The following is an 18,495-nucleotide window of genomic DNA, read 5'->3' on the forward strand; positions in this document are numbered from 1 at the left end:
AGGCTTTTAGAAGTCAGTGAATTTTGTTTGATCGTGAAAGTAATGAGCTGTCACTCGAGTACTGAAACTGGGGAGGGGGGGCTGTAGGGCCACAGTCAGACCTGTCCTTTAGGAAGAGCAGTCTGACAGCTGGGAGAGACTTGAGGCACAGAGACCAACCAGAAGGCTCCTTCAATAGTACAGAAGTGAAGTAATAAGGGCCTGTACCAAGCTGGAAGCAGTGTCAAAGGGAGACCACAGGAGAGATGTTATAAAGATAGAAACAACAATCCTTGACAACTGATTGAATGTTACAGAGAGGGGTGGTCAGTTGAGGATGACATTTACATTCTGAGCTTAGGTGACTGAAAGGCCAGTGGTACCCTCAATAGTAATAGCAAAGTTAGGAAAAGGTGAGCACTTGGTGGGGAGACAGAAGAGAATGCATCCCAAGGTAAGTAAAGAGACAGTGATAAAACGTAGCTGCCCTTGATGAATGAATCTTTGGCCCTGATGAACCTAGGTTCCTGAAAGAATTGGGAAAAGTGACTGCTGAGCCATCATCAGGGATACTTGAAGCATCGTGGAACATGGAAGAGGTGCCACAGATTAGGGAACACTTTTAAAACGGGGGGAAAGAGTCTGCAAATCACAGCCTACAACACTGACTTTAATTTCTTAGAAAAAAAATTCTGTAACGGATCACTGAAGAAAAGGTAAGCAAACATCTATAAAGGGAAGCCGTGATTTACAAAGAGCCAGCATGGATTCAAGAATGAGGCATGCCAAAGAATATTTTTTTAAAGACAAGACCACTCAACTAGTAGAAGGAAATATTATTGGTTTTATACCTTAATCTAACCAAAACTTTTGATAAAGGATTACATGCCTTCTGTGAAAATAGCTAACCAAACTAAATTCAGAATTGGTTGAATGACCAAACACAAGGAGCAGTTAGCTTTTAATTAAGTTCAATGTCAATATAGCAGGTCTCCAGTAGAGACACGCTTTGCCCTATGCTATTTAACCTTTTAATCAAAGACCTAATGGATAATCCAAAGCTATGATATCTAATATCAACAGGTAACAGAATCAAGACCTAAAAGGATTCTGACAAAGGGCACTGAGCTGAATCTAGGAAGATGAAATTCAATAGGGTTAAGCCCTACACTTAGGTACAAAAAGAAAAAAAAATCACCTTCACAAACATGGATAAAAAGTACTTTTATGGGCAGAAAAATCAGCTTTAGTGGCCTGCAAGCTCAATGTGAGCTAGCAATGATACATAAGGGGGGAAGGGGGAAACACTAATGCAATTTTGAACCTGCACGAAGGTTAGAATTAGCTTCTAGAAAGACAACAGACAGTTCCACTGTACTCTGCTCTGATCAGACCTTACTGGAGTACTGTTTGGTACCAGACACCATAGCTAAAGAAGGGCACTGATAACATGAAAAGGTCCTTAAGTCCATGACATAACAATCAGTTGAAGGGACTGGATATCCTTAACCGAGGAGAAGACTCAGAGGAAGACAGAACAGCTGTCTTTAAACTTTTGAAGAGCTATCAAGTAGAAGAGTAGAATTAAACTTACATTTGGCTCCAGAGGTCAGAACCAAAAGCCATGAGTGGGAGTTTTAAAAGTGAAAAATTTGGGCTTTATGTCAGGAAGAAAACAAAACAAAACAAAAAATACTTCATAACAATTAGATATTCAAAAGTGGATTACTACTTAGGTGGAGGGCTCCCCCTCCCTAACATACTCCAAGCAGAAGCTGAATGACCACTCTGTGAGGCATGTTAAAGTAGGGCTTCTTTTGACATGTGGGCTAGATTACATAGCCAATGAGGTCCCTCCCACCTCTTAAATTCTATGATATCTTTGGACAGAATTGACTAAATATTTCTTGTACTGGCTAAGGTTTAGATGTCACCTGACTGGAAGCTTTGTGGGACCTAGTTTTTTTGTTCCACTCTAGACAACCCAGAGCCAGGGCTGATCTTATTGCACAGGGGTATTTTGTGTGTGTGCTTGGGAGTTCAGGGAGGAATTTTCTTACAAATTAAGTAATTTCAAGATAAATTTTTGTATATTCAAGAAATCACTTTAAAATGCTGCAAGGTAGATGTCCCTTAATAATCAATAACTAGGAGAGGTCTGTAGACAGCCAGCACAAGGCAAGGGTGAACATGTATCTAAAAAGTGATAGTGCCAAAGAGAAAAGGGAACACAAGCAGCTGACTCTTCACAATCTGACAGGATAAATATGGCCTAAAGAGGGAAAAGGAAACTAACATCTAACAGCATCATCTTTAAATCACTCTCATGTCATCCTCTGCTTTCCTGACCATATCTGAGTTACTCCGCTTCCCTATTGTTCCTATTCTACTTTCAAGGTGGCCCGTCTTTAATAGTCTGTATTCTGATTATTTAAAAAAGTAAACTTTGTAAAAAAAAGATTCCATAAACAATGGAATAAAATTTAGATACAATGAACAAAATAGCAAAGCCATTAAGTATGCTGTTATTTTAGCAAAACAATTTAATGCATGTATGACATCTACAATTTATTATTAATAACTGGCATTTTAATAGTGCTTTAAAGTTCCCCAAACATTTTACACACATTAACTCATTTGATCCTCACAACAACCCTGTGAGGTAGGTATTATCCCTATTTTACACATCAAAGAACTGAGTCTGAGAATTAAAGTTACTTGTCCAAGGTCATACAGCTAGGAAGTATCAAGAAGTGAGATTCAAATCCCAGCCTCTCATTTCCAAGTCGAATTCTCTTTCCACTATGCTGCAAAAACCAATCTTCTGAAGGTTTGAAACCCTCACCTGTTCTTTTTTAAAGTTACAAAAACAAAACCACCAAACTTAGATTAAAAAAAAAAGTTAACCACTGGTTTGGAAAAAATAACAACCAAACATTTGATTGAATCCATAGCTCATTTTGCTTGAAAGCAAATTTTTAACATTCAAATGAGAACAGAATAAAGATGAATATCTAATGAGAAACACAAACTGACACTTTAAATTAGCAACAGGGACAAGCTCCTTCCATGAATAGTTTTTAATTCTTCTAATTTTTAAGCCTAAAGAGATTCAAACCTGCCTCCCCAGTTAATGAGCCTCACTGTCAAAAAGGCACCCCAACTTATCTCAACTCTTGGTAGGCTTTCCCTTTACAGCAAAGAATCAGTTTCAGAACCTTAAAAGAATTTCAGTGACAGATTTAACTTGGATGGAGCTAAAAACCAATGAGATGCACTGGCACAATAACTTATTCACTTTGGCTCCAGGTAAAGTACGTAATGAACATTAGAAAACCAGGTAGAGGTCCACGTGGGACACGCTTAAAATGAGTAAGGAGAAGACAATCCTGACATACACTACATTGTCATCGTCATGAATGTAAGGAGTCTGAAGATCTACATTGAATGGTATTCCAGGACAATCTCATAGTGGGCAAGGTAACTCCAAAGTTGATCAAAGTAAAAATATTTGTCCCCCAACAATTAGCCAAATCCAGAGGCATGTAATATATTAAAAGTATATCAAGGATCATAGAAGTTATTCACATGAACTGTAATGGATGTTAGCCAATTCTATGGAATGGGTAGACAAGCATATGAAAGAGTAAACTATGTCACTAGTGTATGCTAAGTAAATCATCTCCACTAGGCAGAAACCTGGCTATACAGCACAGAATGGTTAGGCCACTATTTTTTCATTTCTCTTTCTGCCTAAGTAGTGATGAGCTTTTAAAGCAGATATGAATACAGCCGTTTGAAATATTAAACATATTACAACTGTTTCTTGCTTCCTGGTATGAGATTTATATAATTTAAAATCATATCAACTTTTTTTAAAGGTAAGTTTACTTCAACAAGACAAAACACAAAGCAAAGTTTAAAACAAGTGCCATGGGTATGAAATTCACGTCACTCTTGCAGACATGTATATTTCACCGAGTCCTCAGTAGCACCAGTGCTATTATACTGCAGTGTCTCAGTTAATACAGCTTTAGCTCAATGCCACAGAGAGACAACAAAACTGTGATTTTAAAAATTATTTTTGGTTTGCTTTATTGCACTGTTCTTACTGAATGAACAACAAAGGCTTTCAAAAGTTCTCTTCCACATACCTTGATTTTTTTTTGGGGGGGGGGCAAGGTCTGGATTTCTGTACAAAATGAAAGCCTTTCACAAGTGTTGAGAAAGTTTACTTTATTGGTTACAATTATATAAAATGTATCATCATAATCCATCTAGCTGGTCATTAAGTGTTTGCAACAGCATAAAAAGATCTTTTTTTAATCAATATGACAGGTTCACAAAATTTATTTCAAACTGGGGGGTGGGAGGGATAGCAAACACCACTCTTTAGTCTTCTACCTGTACTTAAGATTTCTGTCAATGGTACACTGGTTAAAAGCAAAGGGACAACCCCATTTGTACATCAAATTGTAAATTTTAATGTTTGCATTAGAATAGTCTTTAGATCACTCTTCAACAAGAAACAGTAATGCAACTAACAGCAAACTTCAAATACAGGAACACTCTCCAGATTAACAACTCAAAATAAAACAAAAAATTGATGTAAAATGTAAATCACATATAATACAATTGAAGTGTCCAAAACAATTTAAATAATTTTAAATATTTTATTTTTTAAACTGCTACAAATGTTTTATACAATATTTCAACATAAAGTCCCCATAACAGAAATGTAACAAAATGGGAATGATAGTGAAAGAGTTAAAGTGGCACAAATTCACCAAACAAGTATTAAACTACAAATTTTAAGAGGTAGATTACTTTTAAAAGTCAAAAACAAATTGGGTATGTGAATGAAACTAGCCATTTCCACCAACTCAGTCATTGACCCTTTTTGAAAAGGGCATAGAAATGCATGGCAAAATATTTCCCAACAGTAATATCATACTTAAGGAGACCAATTTGTTACTTTTAATCTCAATAAGAGAGTGAAGTGTAAGACCTGGTACAGTAAACTCATTTAATATTTATGTGTAGAGGCATACATTTTATACAGACCTGCTTTCTTTATCCTGTGCATTAATAAAATGCTACACAGCATCCAATAATATTATAGTTATAAATTAGTGCCAGGTAATAATCTGTAGAGGATAGTTTCCATTTGGATATATAAACAGGAAATTAGAAAATGCATAAAAGAGTCCAAATCCAACCTGGTTTCCTCAAAATTATGCTGGCAATCCACACTTGATAAGAAAAGAAAGAAAGAAAGAAAGAAAGAAAGAAAGAAAGAAAGAAAGAAAGAAAGAAAGAAAGAAAGAAAGAAAGAAAGAAAGAAAGAAAGAAAGAAAGAAAGAAAGAAAGAAAGAAAGAAAGAAAGAAAAGAAATGGGGTAGGGAGAATCCTGACAATTTAAATTCCTTTCCTTCTACTAATTCATTTAAAAGAAGGCATCGAGACAATGTGACCAAAATACTTTAAAATGAGTGCATAAAAATTTGTCATCCCTGAATCTACAAGAAGCTATTGATAAAACAGGGAACTTGCTTTGCAAGAATAAATTCAAATTGTCTTTCTCTATGCCATTCACCATAAGCAGGGCAACACTAAAATCTGAGTTATCAGTCCAGTGATGACAGATTCGGTTCACCTCAGCCCATTTTTACAGTACCCTTCTCTTTGCATTTGAATCATCCTGTAGCCCAGCATGCATCACGCGCCACGGAAGAAACATATGCCTGACACTAACAACATTAGCACAAAGCCTGCAGGCAATCACGGTTGGATTTAAAATTTTTTGAGTCAGCTTCAACCGGTCTTGAAAGCTTGGTGGATTTCACATCCATTGTCGTAGTGCTTATCCTAAGTTGAGCATGCAATAGCTTTACTTTGTCAATTAAGATTTGTTTTGTTTTGTTTTTACAGGAGGTTCCTAGAAAATAAGAAAACTGAAGATAAATGACAAAATAACATAACCTGTTTATGAACTGAACATGCTTAAAAAGAAAAGGGTGAGCAGACTATAAGACAAACAGTATTAAGACAGTGATGTAAATGAGACTGAAGGAATGCTTAGGAATTAAAACTTCTGAACATAAGACAAACTAAAAGAAGTCAGCAAAGAATTGCTTGTTATATCAGCAGACTTTCAGGGAGAAATCTATTTCTCTTTGCATCAAGTTAACATTAACTGGAAACCTAACGTTTAAATTCTGTTCAAGTACAAGATCTATTAGTTAAGCAATCAACAGGATTTCTTATGTAAGTCTACGCACAAAAGAACATGGAAGTTATTCTAAACTATGCCCAGACCCATTTATTTCACAAAGACTTTATAATCTTTACTGAAATGAAGATGAAAAGAGGAGATGGAAAATGTACTTCTTTCTCTATAAGCCTTCGTTTGGCTATCCTGGATGTATCAGAAATTAATCGTGGACTGCAGGCCCAGCTATTCAGCATGCCAAAGAACGGTCCTAACACCTAGCTATGGAAATGGCATTAAAACAAAGAGCTCATTCTATTAAGCGAGAAGTGTGATAGGTAAAGGGGAAGCCAAAGATTGGTGATACATAGTTTCCTTTGCTCCTTCCTGCTATGAAATTTCCTTAGCCCATTTTTTTCTTCACACTTTGATTGATCTATTGGCTTGTGTGCGAGGTAACAATGTTAAGTAACAAGCAGATTCTGCTCAGCCACTCACTTATCATGCTGCATGGAAAAGTTATGTATGACTAATTAAAATGGTCAGCTTCAAACAAGAAGGTTGAAAAAATGGGGGGATGTCACTATAAACTGGTCTTTAAAGTGAAAAGCAAGTGTAAGAACAATGCAAAATCTCTTGTCAATATACTTTTAAAAAAAAAAGGAAAGGAATATGCTGTTTTTGTGATGGTGTTTGGAGTATGAACCTCAGATAAGCAAAATGAATATTACTAAAAAATTATGATAAAGATGACTTTATATGCCATACAATGGCTGCCTTTCATCAATTCAAAGTTTTCATTAGAAAGAACTCTGGAAGCTGAGTATTTGAAAGTAAAGAGAATTTTTCTTTGTTTCTAAAAGAGAAAATTCTTTTAGTTTCCAATTCAATTCAAACAAATATTTATCTGGGCTACAGAATCAAAAGTAGCTGCCATACTTTAAGAAACTGACTCAGGAAACCAATGTTTGGAGTTGCCACATTCAGCAGACAGAGCTTAGAAAGAGAATGGTGACCTTTGCCCAAGAAGCACTCTCTCTCTCTTTCTTGCACACTTTTAACAATCAAGTCTCCATTTCCTTGTAAACATTTTGTCTTTCTGAGAACACTTCACAACATTTATGGGCAGCTACATGGTAAGCCCCCAACACTGAAAGGGAAACTGTTTAGGAGTCACTCATTTTGCAGTCAGGCGACACAATTATATACACGACCCAGGAATAGAAAATGCTAAGCAGAAAACTATATCCAGTATTTTAATTTCACTATCTAAATTTTTAAGTCTTTCTGCATGCCAAATTTTAATCCAACAATATAATATTCCCTCAATTAATTACTGAAAATAAAGAAAAGTACCACTAAACCACAGCAAAGGAAGTAATGCTGTATTCTGATAGACCCTTTTGAACTATTCAATAAATATCCTATGAAATTATTCAAAATAGTTTTTACGTAACTTCCAATGAAGGCTGTACTTTTTAATACCGTCATTATGTGTTATTCAAACAATTATTTTTTGCTTTTTAAAATTCACTTTTTCAGATCAATTTTCCATTGAAAACTACATAAATCGGGGATTCCAGCACAAAAGAAGCAATTCCCTTTAGAAAACATTCAAAGAAGGGGCCCTCCCCAAAGAGCCATGTGAGGCTCATACTGGAGGGGTTTTAAAGAATTAATTACATGCGAGTGCTTGGACTCTTAACAAATTCATGAGCTTGTTCCCCTTCCCAACCATAAATGCATTCAGAAGAAAACACACAACAGAATCTGTGCCCAACAAACCCAAGAAAGAGGCGGCTTCCCTCAAAGTGTGGGTTGCTGACCTCGACAAAGATGCATCCTTCATGTGCCCTTTTGTAGCTACCAGTTGGATTACTGATAAAATGTGTAATTTCTGCGAATTTATAAGATTACATGTACATATATGTGCATGTGTTTTTATATTTATGTAATACACATTATGTAGGTCATGGCTCAAGAAAAATGTAGGTTTAATATTTACAATGAAGAAACAGTGCATTCATAAATGGGATTTTTAACTGTTGAAGCTAATTATTTAAATAATATCTCTCCTAATGGCTCTTCTCCTGTTAGCCATGGTATAGCATAAACCCTACCAAGGCACAAATACTTTGTTTGAACAAACTTTACAATGATACATAATAGAACTTTTTTTAAATTCCAAAATTGATTATGTCATTCAACTACAATCCCTAATTCACTTAATACTCCAAGGTAATTTTCTTCCAGACACAGTAAGAACAAATAAGCAGTTAGAATGAAATTCTGGAACCACAGGTTAGGCAGCACCATTTCAAAAGGCAAGACTTAAAAACACTCTGCAGAAGTTTGGGCATTATATATGGTACTGAGCGTATGATCAATAATCTCTCCTGGGATTGCTTCACACACAGGAATCTCAAGAATGTGTTTGTCAACTCCAGATTTTCCCCCCCTAGTTGATTAAGAACATCATAAAGCTGGGAAATCGAATGTGGGAAAATTAAGTACCACAATCATTTTGGCTTTCATCAAAACTCTTTACTATAAAACATAAAACTATGGTACTAAAATAAGTTCAAACATTCCAGTTTTAGAGACAGGGAAACAAGGATCCTGATTCATTAAGGTGACTTGTCTATTGTTTAAAAAAAAAGTTTGAAAAGTTCTCAGGGTAACTTTGTTGCTGTCCCATTTCAAGATCTGTCTATCTTATCCTCATCTTGCCTCCCTGCCCAAAAAAGGGCATTACTGATCATTCTCGTTACAGAAATGCAAGGGAAATGTATAGCATATTCAAAGGAAAATGTTGACATTTTACCAATATGGTAAATATTTTAAATGATAAGCAATAAGAATACCCTGATGAATGGCAGCAGAGAAACAAATTACTGTCACCAAAACAAGCAGCCGGTATGCTCAACACTGTCAGGAATCTTGTACAAGGAGAAATAACTCTAAGTCACAAGTTATGAAGGACATTTTCACTCAGTTTCATGTCTTCTTTTATTACACCGATAGTATTTTTCTTGATTTCCAACTCTACTCACAACCAGCTACTTTTGGTAAATGATGCTATTTCATAATTCCTCAGGGATGAAATAAAACTTGGTCATTCAAACACCCAAAGCACCAATACTCGCCTTCAAGTTTTGCAGTAATTATTGTCTCAAGTTATAGGATTTAAAAATACTGACAGAAATGGGGGCTTTTCCTCCACTACAAGAGAATGGCTTACCTGAAATCCTTGAGCTCCTGCTTTGTACTGCCTTCTTCCTTCTTGCTTTCACTGAGGTCTACAGAGGCTGCCAGCTGCAAGCTTCGAGTGATGGGCCCTCCACTCCTTTCTCTACATTTGACACTGAACCTATCTGATTTTTTCTTGCTCGATAAAGCAGGCTTGCTTTGTAAAACAGCTTTGCTTTTCTGGACCCTCACATGCAGGCTCCGGGATGCTTTGCTGGAGAGATGAGCAGAATGGTTCTTGGCTACTGCTTTTGATCTCTTCCCCTCCATATGAGACATTCTGGCCATTCTTACAGGACTGGAGTTCCTTAGAGAAGAAGGGCTTGATTTTTTGGACTTCACGGAAGGTACAAATTTCACCTTCTGTTTTGCTCTAAAGGATGGAGAGGGCGATGCATTTGCGCTGGGCCCTGAACTCCGCGCTCTTGTCTTGCCCAAGTGGGTTTGCATGCTCTGCATTTTAATCTCAGCATCAGCTGTCCGTCTTCGTAGGTTGCTACTTTTCTCACTGCTTGCAGGTGATGAGATCCCACTTTTCTTAGATGAATGAGAAGCACTTCTTTTGGTGGAAGGAGAAATTGGCTTTTTAGGACAGCTGTAAGCTGCGTGTTTATTCAGGCTTCCAATATAAGTAAACTCACGCTCACAGTAAGGGCAAATGTGTGAGTGAGAATCTGAATCATTATTTCTTAAGTCTGCTTTTTGCTTGGCAGATTTATTTTTTTGCAGGATTGCTTTATGGACTAACTGATTTTTCTTCTTCAGTGCACTCATTTTGAGCTTGTTAGAGGACATTTTGCTGAGTTCAACACTAAAATTTAGCCTTTTGGGTTGCCCCATGCGTCTAAAGGCATTTTTCCCCGAGTCATCTATGACCACCACGCCATTTTTGGGTTGCACAGTCTGTTTCAGCGGTACTGGATTCTTCTTAGGTGTGTACCTCTTTTTGTCACTAGCTGAAGCACACGCCAAGATATGCTTGTGTAATTCAGGCATGTTGTCAACGCCTTTCCCACATTTGGTGCAGCGGATAGCAGTAGTAAAAGTCTGTGGGATATTATGAGTGGTAAAATTTGTGGCTGTAACCCCAATGCCCGTAGGGTTTCGGTGATGATACTGAAACGGGGGTGGCTTAAAGCTTGGGTAATGCTGATTGAGGCCCAGTCGAACATCTGGATCTTTTGACTTTACTCCAGAAGCCATTATTTTTATGGTAGTATACAGCTCCTCTGAAGAATCATTTACCTCTTCTTCTTCCTCCTCCTCTTTAGAAGCTTCTAAAGGATGTTCTGGTAGACTATTAACATGGTCTGCCTTGGCCTTAGTGGGGTCTGTAAAATTCTGGGGCCTGAGGGTGCCACTTTCAAACTCATGGTGTGTACATTCCCTATCTGGATGGAGATCTCGTTGGTGCTGCTGTAAATTGCACAAAAAGGCAAACTCTTTTTTACAGACTGAACACACAAATATATTCCCAACTCCATGAAGCAAAAAACGATGTTCTGACAAGCCTGTTTTGTCCCTAAACAGTTGCACACAGAATTCACATTTGAAGGGCCATTCTTCGGCATGAATAGTTAAATGTTTGGTTAGATCTTTAATAGAAAGAAAAGGTGATTCACAAACATTACAAATAAAGTTTTTACTGAATGTTTCCTGAACAATAGCCTGTTCACCTGATGTCTGTGGATCATCACTTGGTTTTTGATCCTCATTCTCTGTGTCTTCTTGTTTGAAAGATGTAGGGAGAGGCGCTTCCAAGTTATCACCAGATGAAACAACAGATGAAACCACTGAGAGGGGTGGCGGTGATGGGGAAGAGGAAGAAGAGGAAGATGAGAATGATGAAGAGGAAGACGAGGAGGAGGAGGAAGAGGAGGAGGAGGAGGAGGAGGAAGAGGAAGAGGAGGAGGAGGAGGAGGAGGAGGAGGAGGAAGAGGAAAGTATAGGTGGCCCAGGTGAAGCCACAGAGTTTAGAGGCTCAACAGATGGGACAGGAGATGCAGATGGAGACACTGTAGGTGAAAGAATGGGAAGTGGTGATTGTGTAGTGGTATTAGAAAGTGGTGAGGGACACGAAGGAGGAGAAACACTGGAAGATGGAGCTGGAAGTGGCAAAGGAAGAGTAGGAAGAAGAGGTGGGGGAGGTGTAGCAACAGTTAACACAGGTGGGCAAGGTGGAGGAGAAGATGGATTTGTTGGGATCAGGAGAGGAGGCAGCTGACCAGAGGACACAGAAGTCTGTGGTAGAGGTGATGGAGAAGTGCAAGGAGAGGAATGAGCAACTGGGGCAGATAAACTAGAATCTGGGTCAAGATCAGGTTCTGGCTGGGGATCTAGTGATTTATAAGGACTTGGGCTCCTATTTTCATCTGGAGCCTTTTCCAAGGCTAAATCTATGCCATTATATTCATTGAGAAGAACCTTCTGCAACATGCAGGTCGTTGGCTTCTTCTTTTTTATGCTGCTACAGGTAGGCTGCACTGAGTTGTTCTCTTTATATTCCTTGATATCCATGTCACCACAGGGTTTCTTATTCACACTAAGATCTAACACAGATTCCCAAGGAACCTGAGACTTTCCTGTAAGCTCCGACTTCTGCTTTACACCACTGGATAAATCCAAGGGCTGTTGGTTGCACACATTACCAAAAGTGGTGCTAGTTGCCCAGTCTTTTGACATTTTGTAATCATCAAAGCATGAGGGGCTCACAGTGTCTCTCTCTTCCCTCCCAGATAAACTCCAGGCAGGTGAACTGCTGTGGCTTTCTAATTTGGGTATTTTAGAACTAATAGCTGGATCATTCCATGTTGCTTTGCCCTCACTCTGTTTTCCAAAATCTCGAAGAGCTGGACTATGCTGTGGAGAACTAGGAGGAGAGCTGGTTCTTCGCTTAAACCTACTCGATGATACAGGCAAAACAGAAGAAGATGATGATACAGATGAACCTAATTTAGGGATGTCTGTCGCAGATATAACTGCTGTTATCTTGTTACTATCTTGTGTTTGAAGAAGTTGTTTGAGCTTTGAAGACAAAAAGACACTTTTCTCTTTGTGATAAGGAACAGTCTCTGTAGCGGATACACTGAGAGGTAAGTTTAAGGAACAGGATGGTGTGATAGGTTCCGAATCAGTTTCTGCCTTTATTTTAGGCAAAAAAGGTGGACTAGTGGTTCTCCGCTTCTTTGAATCACTATTTGTGTTACTAGAGGAGTCCTTGGGAAGTTCCTCTGCTACATGCACTTGAGAAGTCTTTATACTCTGGGTAATTTCCACTGTAACAGGAGTAAGCAAACAATTTAGGCCATACAAGTCTGCAGAATTAGACTCCATTTCAATCACATCACAATTACTAGTGCTGCTATTGGACTGAATCTTCCCATCAATATAATAATTTAAATTCTCAGAGATATTGCTGGAAATATCCATAATGTAGACATCATCTGATTCTCCTTCTTCTTCTAGCTCTGTGCTTGCTATATATACATTCTGGGTCTGCTGGGTCTGCTCTGCTGGAAGCTGTGGTTCTTCAAGTAAGAATCCTTTTCTCCTTACTCCTTTGGGAATAAGATGACGTTCATGAACCCTACGCTGATGCCTCCGCATGTTTGTATGCGTTCCAAAAACCTTTTTACAGTATTTGCATGGATGCAGTTCCTTGAGGTCTCCATTCTCTTCTGCAACAGAAGAAACTGCAATTTCTTGGGAAACTCTCTCTGAATCCAAAATCATGCAATCTTGCAAAAGACTGGAAGTATTTGATTCGTCTTTAAGATTTATATCATCTCCAAACCCTGGGCCATCTACAAGATCATCAGGCTGTTGTAGTGTTAAGATTGGTTTCCTTTTTGGCCCTGCTTCGTGACGTCTCTCATGCCTTCTCCTGTTAATCTGGGTACCAAAAGCTTTTCCACAGTACCTGCATTTGAAAGCATGATTGACGGTAGATATATGGATATGCATGTGACGTTCAAGTCCTTGTTTGGTTGTAAACTTTCTTTCACAATGCTGACAAGGAAACATGAATGTTTCAAAAACATCACCATTGGAATCTCCCTTTGTTTTAGGAATTTTAACAACTGGCATCACTTCAACCGAGCCATCTAGATTTTCTTCAGTTGTATTTCGTGGTTCTTCTGATGTTCCTTGCTTTTCTTCACACTCTATTTCTGGCTCTCTCTCAGAACTTTCATTTGGCATATTAGCATCTTCGCCTTCCTCTTCTTCTTCCTCTTCTTCATCCTCCTCCTCCTCCTCCAAGTCATCTGATCCACAATGTACTACTTCAGGTGTCCCTTCTGGCAGTGTCTGAGGCTCAGAGACAGGAGGAGGGATTATTAATTTGGGAAGTGCATCCTGATTTACCATCTCCTGAATAACAGCTGTCTGTTCTAGGGAGAGCACTGCTGAAGCTGAAGGCTTCTCTTCTTCCTCTTTAGGCCCTAGAAGAATAAAGAAAAGTAGAAGTAAAAGAGAAATAAGAAGTTAGCCACTTCATAAGGTACGAAATCATTTCATATTATTCTAAATATTCTTGCTGCCACTAAGACACTTAAAAGTCATGGCCAATAATATATAACTTTATTCTACCCTATTGTTGCATACAATTACTTCACACTAATGACTCACTTAAAGTTTACAAAACGTTTTCTTCACAATAATCCATTACAAAGATGAGAAAACTTAAGTCCAGAGAAGTTCAGTGATTTTTTTCCCAGTCATACAGCTATTAGAGCCCTCAAGCTCAGAGTTTTTTCCCACTACTCTTCAGTGAATATCTATATCAAAGCTTAGTAGATAAGAGGCATACAATAGCACAACAACGGAATGTGGAAAGAAACAGTCAGACGCATAGAAGCAGTAGAAACCAGTGCCACAAACGTCAAGAGAAGAAAGACTATCTAGAAAGATGGTCACTGGTGTCAAAAGCTGCAAATAAAAATACTGTGAATAATGATGATTTGAAGGAAAAGTCATTAAATTTAACAACTGCAAAATCATTTGTGGAAATTGGTGAGAAGTAGAAGGGAGGTTACGAACTGTATATAAAAAGCACAGGGGTTTTTTTTGGTCTTTTGGTTTTGTTTTTTGGTTTTTAAGAAGAGAGAAAAATATAAGAGCTTAAGGAGATGGTAGGGTCAAGTAATGAGTGATTTTTAAAGAGGAAGGACAGCAGGGCACATTAGTAGGGCAGTGGAGGAAAAAGGCAATTGAAATAGGGAGAAGGGATAATCAAAGGGACAAGCTCACCTGGAGCACAAATAGGAGTCTGGCCTTGTCAAGAAGGAATACCTCATTTTGAGAATGGAGTAAAGAAGAACAGGACTGGGGGAGGAGGGAAGGGAAGTAATGTTAAAGTATGAATCTTAAGGTATGAAGCAAGAAAGAAAAAAGCCAAGTTACTAACAGATGGCATCGATTTATTCAATAAAGTAGGAGGAAAGGAGCTCTGCTGGAAAAGAGGGAGGAGGCAACTTGCAGAGAAAAGTTGTATTTTTCTTCCCTGTATTTCATTTTCTTTTGAGAAGAGTTGGTACGGTTTTTGTGTAAAATCTTTTGTCTAGTGTTTTCTTAGCAACACTATTATGACCAGAACTTTTGTCCTACCCTTTTAATTAAGAGAACCTGTAAATGAGCAAGATTCAAAGTATGACAAGAATCAATGCAGTTGTCTGTATCTCCTTGCTGTAAAGCAGCTACACACACCCTAAATACTGGCAGTTCATATTTTATGAATTTTTTTGGTTCTTTTGTATTTATGTAATCTCAAGTTGGCAGAAAATTATTTTTGTGATGATGGAATCTACCTTTTTCTCCAAGTGCCTCCTAAAACCCTGGTCAGGAACCAGATGGCAGAATTGCCACTGTTGGTCTGTATAATAAACTATTTTGTTCCAGGAATGTTTTTCTGGGCTTGCTTTGCAAAGGGAATCCCTGAACTCCAAATGGAAAACCCCAGGACTTCAAACAAAAATGCCAACAACATTACTCACTGAAGGAAATGTAAACTATATACAACCATTCAGGCAGCATTTTATCAGAAGTCCAGGAACAAATACTTCTGATAAATCCATTTTAAAATATCTATTTCTCCCCAAATGGTCGTTCATAACGGAGGGAAAATGCAAATTGGATTTAAATAAGCTACAGAAGAGGTTATCAAACACACAACCGAAGGACCACATGCAGCCCACAAAACTGAGGTCCAAATCAGACTAAAATATAATTGGAAATATTTAACAACAACAAAAACAAAGCAATAAAATATAGATAATACTACAATTTAAAACTAAGTCAATATGCAGGGCAATGACCCCCAACCCCATTTCTATTTGAATCTGACACCACTGAGCCACACAGCATGTTACCAACAATGACTTCTGATTAAGAATATAACATTAAAGATGTATACAAACAGAAAGACTGGTAGCCAGCTATGTTATTAAGGTGAATAATGATGGACAGCCCATCTTCACAATATAATATCCATGAAAAATAGAATTAGGATCCAATGAGAAGGTATGGATCATAAACTTAGTACTGGAAGGTTCTACTGATCTCATTCCCCAGATTAGAAAACTAACGTCCAGTTATCCAAAGTCTCACAGGGAATAAGTGGCAGAACCAGGATTCAAATATTGGATGTTTTGCAATCTATACCAAGAAAAGGGTACTCATAGGAATAAGACAAGAGATCTATTAAATTACTGCATTTGAGTATCCAGAACCAGAAGATCAGTATTTGTTACTACAGAAAAATAAGACACTATAAAATACTGAATTAGAAGTCAATTCCATGATCTATTTGGGCCCTTTGTTTTTCATAACACTTAAACCTTTACTGAACAAACTGGGAAAACTAACGTCTTCCTTGTGTAGAAATGTTATTTTGTTACTAAAATGGAAGAAATGCCACAAAATAGAAACATTTTAAATCATCTAATGGAAATCATGATTAGATAATCCAAATATGCATAGATATACAAGTATAGTAACACATAGACAGAATTCTCATAATTTTTCAATGTTTGGATATTTTTGGTTTTTATGATCTCCAAGAAAATGTAAAGGACTCCCTCAAATCTAAAACCACACAGCATGAGTATGCACAGAAAATGGAAGCGACAGGTAGTCTAAAATTAAGATTTGGGGGAAAGGCAACATGGAGTATTCAAAAAGACTGAGTTTCAAGCCCCAGTTGCCATTTAATACTTGTGTTACCTTTGGACAACTTGTCTCTGTTTCCAAATCTACGAAAAGAATAAAATATCCTTGCATCTCATCTAAGATTGTCAATATTAATCCAGTCACGTCAGGGTGATAATGTTGGGTCCTCATAGGCAATGCCAGCAGAGAACAGCAACTTTATAGGAGTTCCTTCTCAAACTAGAAAGGCTTTGCAAACAAACCTGGCAACAGACACTTTCTATCAACCAAGAACAAGTCGAACTCAACTCAGAGAAGCCAATCACCAGACAGCAGGCCACCCCAACTAGTGAAATTTTTTAGGCCCAGAAATTTGTGAAGTACCCATCACTGATGAAATGGCAAAGTATTATGATGCCACAACAGGGAATAACAGGAGCCATGGAAAATACGTGAGCCATCTGATAGAAATTCAGATAGAAAGGTACCTCTACATCAATGATTCAGGAAGAATTCAAGACAGTTCTGATTGGCAGGGTGAAGGGAGGCAGGAATGGTGGCTCAGAAAAGGTCAGAGGAGAAAGAAAAGCAAGTTGGCAAGAACTAGGCCTTTCATGAAACTCACTAAATATATTTCCAATATATTCTAAAAACTGTCATTTTGATCTAAGCAGGGAGGCCCTCTGGGGTTTATTTCAATGATTTCAAAATGAGGTTTGATTTATGTTTTTCATCCCTGTCTGAGCCCAATTTCATTAGCAAGGACTTTCCAATTACTCAAATAATCTGTAAAATACCTACAATTTCAAGTCATCCCCCCACCCTTTTTACCCACACAGGACAAGATTTGTTTTCTTTTCATATCTGGACTTTTGTTCTTCAGTCATTCCATCAGTCAAAAAGGCATGTGAAATAACTAGATTCGAATCTGTATCAGATATCTCTCAAAGTACATTGCTAAGTCTGAAACACCAACTTCTGTACTCATCCTGCTTGGTAAAGAATTGTTCTCAGCTTTTACTAGGTAAATTTGAAGAAAGGACACTCTAAACTCAATTTCTTCTTCATGTCTTCTCTAAGTTATTATTTTAACATAAGCAATGAACAAATATATGGCCGCCTTATTGAGGTATCAGCACATATTATTAGTCAAAAGACTGGCTAAAAAATAATTAATTTCTTCTATCACAGTAATTAAAAAACAGTTTAACAAAGGCAACTAGGGGTTACCATCTGTATCCATGCAGGGAGTATCCACATCAATAATAGATCCCTGAACAATTACTGAGTAGTAGTATTCCTTTATGAAGCAACAAGATGCAACAAATACAGACAAGGCTTCAAAGCCCCTAACACGTGGGTTCAGCCCCTGTCTCTGATTCATATGGCCTCTGTAACCCTGGCCAAGTTACTTAATCTCGAGGCACTAGGCAAATCGTGAAGACTACAAGCTGCAGAGAAGTCGCACTGTTTTAAGTTTTTTCACCAAAAAGTTCACTATAGCAATGAAACCACGTGTCCAACCCTTGTAACTTTCCCCATCCCTACTCATTTATGTCAATCTCTCCTTTTTCCTAGGTATATCAGCCTTGCTTTCCCTCCTGCTCTAATATATCCGTATTAAAATCTAATGCAAAGTGTACTGATGAATGAAAACTAGTTCTGTATGTCCAGAGAATACAGAGAGAGTGGGGCTGCAGGACACAGTCACCAGGAGGGAAAGGGAAGAAAGTGCTAGGCACATCAGATAATAGGAGAGCAGAGTTGTAACTGAAGAGTTTATGTAGTCAATGTACATGCTAGCAGTGTGGTTTTCACCTTTAAGTAAAAAGACAGCTTTTTTTCCTCCCCAAAGCAAGTTTCATGAATTCTATTTCCATGAATTTTCCACAAAATGAGGAAAACAATAG

The 18,495-nt window shown here is 37.8% G+C and overlaps 1 protein-coding gene across 3 annotated transcripts in view; it reads right to left on the bottom strand.

Moving 5' to 3' along the window:
* PRDM2 (PR/SET domain 2) overlaps positions 1-18,495 on the bottom strand; it is a 200,766-nt gene that overhangs the window by 54,953 nt on the left and 127,318 nt on the right. For 2 of the 3 annotated variants that reach the window (XM_020973482.2, XM_020973451.2), the window contains exon 8: positions 9,432-13,881. In XM_020973482.2, coding sequence (XP_020829141.1) covers positions 9,432-13,881 — 4,450 coding nt within the window. Of the gene's footprint in view, positions 1-2,504; positions 5,918-9,431; positions 13,882-18,495 lie in introns of those variants that run through there. The other variant, XM_020973473.2, reaches the window with a different exon arrangement.

The sequence above is a fragment of the Phascolarctos cinereus genome, unplaced genomic scaffold, assembly GCF_003287225.1.
Source record: "Phascolarctos cinereus isolate Bilbo 61053 unplaced genomic scaffold, phaCin_HiC Scaffold_726;HRSCAF=1367, whole genome shotgun sequence".
In the NCBI taxonomy this organism is placed as follows: Eukaryota; Metazoa; Chordata; class Mammalia; order Diprotodontia; family Phascolarctidae; genus Phascolarctos; species Phascolarctos cinereus.